This window comes from Lathamus discolor, chromosome 3 (genome assembly GCF_037157495.1).
Source record: "Lathamus discolor isolate bLatDis1 chromosome 3, bLatDis1.hap1, whole genome shotgun sequence".
NCBI classification, from domain to species: domain Eukaryota; kingdom Metazoa; phylum Chordata; class Aves; order Psittaciformes; family Psittacidae; genus Lathamus; species Lathamus discolor.
This window is the reverse complement of record NC_088886.1, coordinates 127,547,454-127,553,543: the sequence shown is the minus strand read 5'-3', so window position 1 is coordinate 127,553,543 and position 6,090 is coordinate 127,547,454. Positions and strand designations below refer to the sequence as shown.

Genomic DNA, 6,090 nt, shown 5'->3' with positions numbered 1-6,090 from the left:
CATCCCCTGGCCCTGTGCCCCTGGGGACTCAGCCAGCTCCATAGGGGTGCCAGGGGAGGTACAGGGCCTGGGGCAATGGTTCAGGAGAGCTTTCGATACCGGAGCAGTGTGCTTAGTCAGTGGTAAAACTGAAGTTCGAGTTTACAACACACTTAAGCAGAGCTGCCCGATTTTTTTTAGAAATACCTTTGCATGGGTACGACAGCAGGGCATAGCACTGCACTCAGATGGCTTAGGCAGGAGAGGGATGCTACTAAGCCCCTAGATGCTTGCCCAAACTGAGTCCTACGTGATGTTTGAGCCTCAGACCTCTGGGCAGCTGAAGTATTTACCACAGTGTCCTGGAGCATTCCCGTGCCATCCATGAGGCAGCCCAGCCCAACCAGGCCCTCAGATACCTTGTGGTAGCCCTTGGTGGCCCTTACTCTACCCTGTGTCCTCCCCAGTGCTGGATCCGACCCTCTCTGTGCCCATGTAGCCATCGCCCTTCATCCTCCCATTCACCCCCTCATCTCCCTCTTCCTGTGTCCCCATCCCCTCCACGCACGCAGCTGCCAGCATCACCCCATGTGCCCGGGGCAGGGTGGAAGGCAAAATCTTCGCCGTTGGCCCCCACTGTGCCAAAACATATCCCCCATCCTATTTGCACTACCCGGGGCTGGCACAGCCACCCACTCCCTTCTCTCCCCATAGCACAGCTGGGGCCAAGCATGCTGCCCCAAGCGACCGAGGCGGGGGGGGCCCGAGCCCCGCTGCACCCCCGTGCCAGCCCGCTAGGCTGGACCCGCTGCCTCAGGCACTCCACGGTGGGGGAGCCGCACGGCACCGCAGCGGCACCAGGCGGCGCTGGGCAGCGAGACGCTGCTGGTGCTTTCAGCCACACAGGCGCTGGAAATGGGCTTTCCACCCAAAAAGTTAATGCTTTTCTCCCCCGCCTTCAGCTAGCTGGCTAGTAAATTATACTCCTACCCTCAAACTATCGCTGTCTATATGGATACAGATATGGCTATAGATAGCTTTAGCTGTAGCTACATAGTCATACAGTCTTACACTAATTCTTTATAGTAAATATTACTGTATTATACTACTGCATAATTTTTATGCTCTACTAAAACTGTAGTTTGCCAGTGTATGTAGTTTTGTGTGTGTACATGTCATGGTTTAAACGAGCCACACAGCTTGTTCACTCTCTCTCCCCCCCCCCCCCCCCCCCCCCCCACTTTTCTCTCTCTTTCTTTCCTTCCCCACCCCCTCCCTGCTCCCAGAGGGATGGGGAGGAGAATCGAGAGAATGCAACTCCCATGGGTTGAGATAAGAACAGCCCAGTAACTAAGGTATAACACAAATCACTGCTGCTACCACCAGTGATAATATTGATAAGAGAAAATAACAAGGGAAGAGAATACAATACCACCGCCAAACGAGTTCGACCCCCCCGAAGAGAGACTGTGCCCTTCTGGGTAACTCCCAGTTACCTCCCTGGGCATGATGTGCTGTGGTATGGAATACCTCTTTGGCCAGCTTGGGTCAGGTGTCCTGTCTCTGCTTCCTCCTGGCCTCCCCTTGTCCCTGGCCTAGCATGAGGCTCACAAAGTCCTTGGTCGGAGTAAACATTACTTAGCAAGAACTAAAAACATCAGTGTTATCAGCTCTGTTCCCAGGCTGAAAGTCAAAACCCAGCACTGCACCAGCTACTAAGGAGAAAAACTGGCTGCTACTGCTGAACCCAGGACAGTACACCAGAGCTGCTGGGGTTTCAGCTACAGCCCTATGTGCAGCTGGCTAAGCCTCAGTGCCCAACCACGTCTGATTACCCAGAGCTCAGCAGGCACAAAGCTGGCCCAGACAAAACCCCAGAGCCAGGATCTAAGCAGTGACACCCATCAAACCCATGCACACGCACATGCCACCTTTAAGGCCACGTTGCAACCCTGGGGAAACCTAAACAGGAGCTCTTTGCACCTCTTGCCTTACAGCTGCCTCTGCTCCTTTGCAAGGTGCCCGGCAAGCTGCAAGCTCCCTTTACTGGGCTGAGGGCTCCTGTTCTCCTCCAGCACTTCACCAAGAGGGTGCCCCCAGTACTTGGAACTTCTGCCCCACAAGCCCTCCCAAAGGCAGCACCTGGCTTGGAGCATGCTTGTGCCCCACAGTGCCCTGAGCCACCTTCAGCTCCCCCCAGGGGCACAAAAGACAATATTAATTGCTAATTTTGCTCCTTTTCTCATGTTCTCCTGCTTACATCCCACCCCCATCCTACCCATCCTATGTCTGTCCTTGCAGCCCCATGCACTGGCTGCCTCTATCCCCATACATGTTCCTGGGGCTCCCTGCCACTGCCCAGCCCCTCAGCACACATCGGTCCCACTTAGCATTCTCGCATGGGATAGGAGGAAACATGGGGAAGCAGCCTAGTGGTTTTGCCTTCCTTTGGGGAGGCCAAAGGGAAACCACAGACACCTGGATGTTGGCTGTCAGAGCCACATGGGGCCTCTCCTTCAATGCTGCAACTTTAATTGAATGCAGCATGGGTTTTTTTCTATTATTATTGTTACTCTCTGCCTCCCAGGGGTGCCCCAAGCACTGAGTTGTGCTGTGATGCTCCCTTTGGCAGCACTTCTCACCCCGGGAGAAGGTGCAGGCTCCTCAAGAGGCCTGTCTCCACAGCCCCATCATGAGTGGAGCAGCCCAGGCCTTCCTGCACCTTCCCAGCAGCCCATGTTGGGGAAAGGCTTCACACAGGAACACTAAAGCTGGCTCTTCAGCCAGCTCAAATTTTGCCCTCCTTGCACAAGCAAAGGTCAGAGTCCTTGGGGGTTTCTCCCTGCATCATCCCACTCAGCCAAGGAACTATCTGCACAGGGGGCAGTGGAGACCAAAACTGTAGCAAGAGACCTAAAGGAACCTGGATGATTCACGGAGAACAGGCCCATCTGCCACCTAATAAACAGCATGAACAACTCAAGAAGACCCTGAGGTACCAAGGCTGGGAAGATGATAGAAAAAACAGAGCACCCTTATAGCCTTTGCCCAGGAATCGGCGAAGGTCTCCGTTGTCCCTGCGCTGGGTAGGAGGGACCTTCCCTTGCAAAGCTGCTGCCCTGCTCAAGAAGCAGGAAGTTCCTGCTCCCACACAGCCTCTCTCCAGCTCAGGAAGCTCCACAAGCATCACACTGGACAGGGCATCCACACTGCCGTGCTCTCCGCCCAGCGAAGTGGGACACAGCCACCCTTCGCCACCAAATCTAGCTGCTGTCAGTGGCGAAGACGGTCTCCACACATATGCTGGCCAGATGTTGACTTGAGGGCACGGTTGTGTTGCAGGCTCAGAAGATACCGCATGTGGAGAAAGAACATAACAGGCCAGCCAAGTGACACCAGTTCCTCCCTGCTCGTACAACTGGGACCAGTGACGATGAAAGGCCCAACTCCCATTGCTGCTTGTCAGGCCCAGTGTTTACAAAACCCCCCAGACAAAAGCTGAACAGGCCCAAATTTGTGCGTGATGCATTAGGCAAGGAAACATTTCCTATGAGCAGAGGGGAGTGGGGAGGGGGAAGATGACAGTTTTCTGGCATCCCATTTAATTTATTCCAACTTTATGCAGCTCAGCTTTTCCAAAAGAAGAAAAAAAAAAAAAAAAAAGAAAAACACAAAAGAAAACTTCCTGGTTCCTAATCAAAACAAAAAGTACAATCTGTAGATGAGAGCCAGCGTGTGCAAGGTTTACATGAACAAGCAGAACACCCTCGGCTGTTAACAGAAAACAGGTAGCATCATTTTTACAGTTACTTGGCTTTGCATGGAGATGTGGTTTGTTTTCTCTCTTGCTCCCTCTCATACACATTCTCATGTGCACCCCCACATCCCTGACTTTCCAAAGGGGTCCCCTTCCCCATCGCTTCCACTGCCACGTCCAAAGCCCTGGAAATGTGCGAGGGGCTTAATTTGCAGAGACTGTCGTGCCCTTTGCACTTAGGATCTGAAATATGGGGCCAAAAGGGGGAAAGCAACAAATCCCAGCACTCCCCTTCCTCGAGAGCCTGTGGGCTTTTTGCTTTTCCTTCTCCAGACCAAAGCCCCCAGATGAGGGAGTATCAGCAGCGGGAACCCTGATGTGGTGTTTCTTTAGCACAGTTTGGTGTTTCCAAGGCATGCTGGCAGTCACCAGGGGATGGTCCCATCCCTGAAGATCATGGTCAGGTAGATTTGTTGCCTGGCACCCACCATGCAGGCACAGGGTGCTCCCCACCAGCACCCACAGTCACCAAGAAATCCCCTTCCTCCACCCTAATTGAACCTAACCCCCTGATGGACCTGGGACCTGGAGTCTATTTGCTACTCAGGAGCATTTGCCAAAAACTGGGAGATGCTTTATTCTCCACCCTGCCCCCAGCCTTGATTTCATTTAGGGGAAGCCTGAGACTTCTGCTGTAAGGAGAGGATTTTTGTAACTGCTCTGCAAATAGTATCCATATTAAAAAGGAAGGAGGGGAAAACAAAAGGTAGAAAACAAATCTCCTTGCTTAGGCGACAGGGAAGTTATTTATTCTCAGTGTCTGTGTGTTCTGTACAGGAAGAAATCAACAGGTGAAATAACAGCAGAGACATCTCTTCTCAGAGCGGCATGTCCAGTGCAAAACCTCTCTGAGTGCTTGGATCGCTTGGATTTAATCTACTCAAACGTGTATGTGGGCAGAGGGGTGCATGTGTGTCAGGATCTTTACAAAGCACGATACATACTGTAATTTACTCACAAAAAAAAGATAAAGTGTGTGCTGAATCGCAGATGCTCACTCCAGTCCCAAGCAAAAATGGAGGGACAAGGGCAGCTGCTTGGGAGTGCAGGTTTTAGATGGGTTTTTCCTATCTAGAAAGAAAGAAAGAAAGAAAGAATAAGAGAGAAAGAGACAGACAGAGACACTCCCTGGCTTGTTATCCTAAATCTACACAGGCATCCTTCCAGCCAGCCCCAGCAAGTTCACTTTAGCTCCCTCAGCATAAGCTGATTCTAAGAAATACTCGGCAATAGCCCTTCAGATCCCCTGGAAAACCAAGTGTTTAGCTTCACCATCACCCAAAGGCCCAAACCTGAGGCTGACTGTGCCCCAGCACCAGGAAGGAAAGCACCCAGGGATGCTTTAGGAGGCAGAGGGAGCTGTCTCATCTTTAGCCCTTTCCCTCACTGATGCCTTCTCAGGGGATGCATCCTGACTGTGCCAGCATGTTCCAGCTGGGAAGACAGGGGCTTCCCTTCTTCCCTCCCTCCCACACTGCATCCCATGCCACGACCAATGGCCAGGCTGGGGCACAGGGGACCAGTAGGGTGCAAGAGGCAGGCCACACAGTATTTACAGTCTTTGGTCTTGGGGAAGGGAGGGAAAGAAGGGGAAGGGTGGGTTTTTAACTTTTTTTGTTTTGCTTTGTCCCACTCCCACCTTGGCAAAGGGTTTTGTCCACTGGGAAGTGTCAGGGAGCACACAGCATTCTGTGCTGAAGGGTGCAGGAAGATGCCGCAAAGCAGCAGGGATGGCAGGGCCGCAGGGCGAGGAGCAAAAAAGACCGATTCTCTGGCTTACATTGGGTGAAAGACTATAGGAAAGCAGTCCCTTCTCCTTGCAACCCCCCCACCGCCCTTCCCCTCCCGTTATCTCTCCCCTCCCCAGGAGCCGGGCAGCAGGGGAAGGAGAGCAGCACGCAGGACCCAACCCCAGTCTCTTCCAGAGCCTAAAGAGACACGCTGAAACCCACGTAAAATCCAGCACTGGGGCCGCAGCAAGCTGCCTCCAGCAAGCAGGATCACGTCTGTCTACTGGCTTCGCAGGGCATGTGCTCCCCGGTCCTCCTGCTCATGAGCTGTGTAGAAGAGGTGGCACTCAGGGTCCCCGCGGATGGTGGGCGCGCCCTGGATCACCTTCCCATGGATGGGGTCCACGCACCAGCACTCGCCACGCTGCCCATTCACCGACATCTTGCACTGCATGGAGAGAGACAGGGCAGGCATCAGAGGAGGAAATAGGAGGATAAAACAACCACACTCACACACCCCCAGGACCACCAGCCCAAAGCCTTAGCACAGGCAGAGCTGGGGTT

At 53.2% G+C, this 6,090-nt stretch overlaps 1 protein-coding gene across 3 annotated transcripts in view; it reads right to left on the bottom strand.

Annotated features, from left to right (window-relative positions):
* Positions 1-3,564: 3,564 nt before the first annotated feature.
* Positions 3,565-6,090, bottom strand: part of IGFBP2 (insulin like growth factor binding protein 2) — a 63,805-nt gene continuing 61,279 nt past the window's right edge. For all 3 annotated transcript variants that reach the window (XM_065671546.1, XM_065671550.1, XM_065671549.1), the window contains exon 4: positions 3,565-5,974. In XM_065671546.1, the coding sequence (XP_065527618.1) occupies positions 5,807-5,974 (168 nt within the window). In that variant the 3' untranslated portion in view covers positions 3,565-5,806. The remainder of the gene's footprint in view (positions 5,975-6,090) is intronic.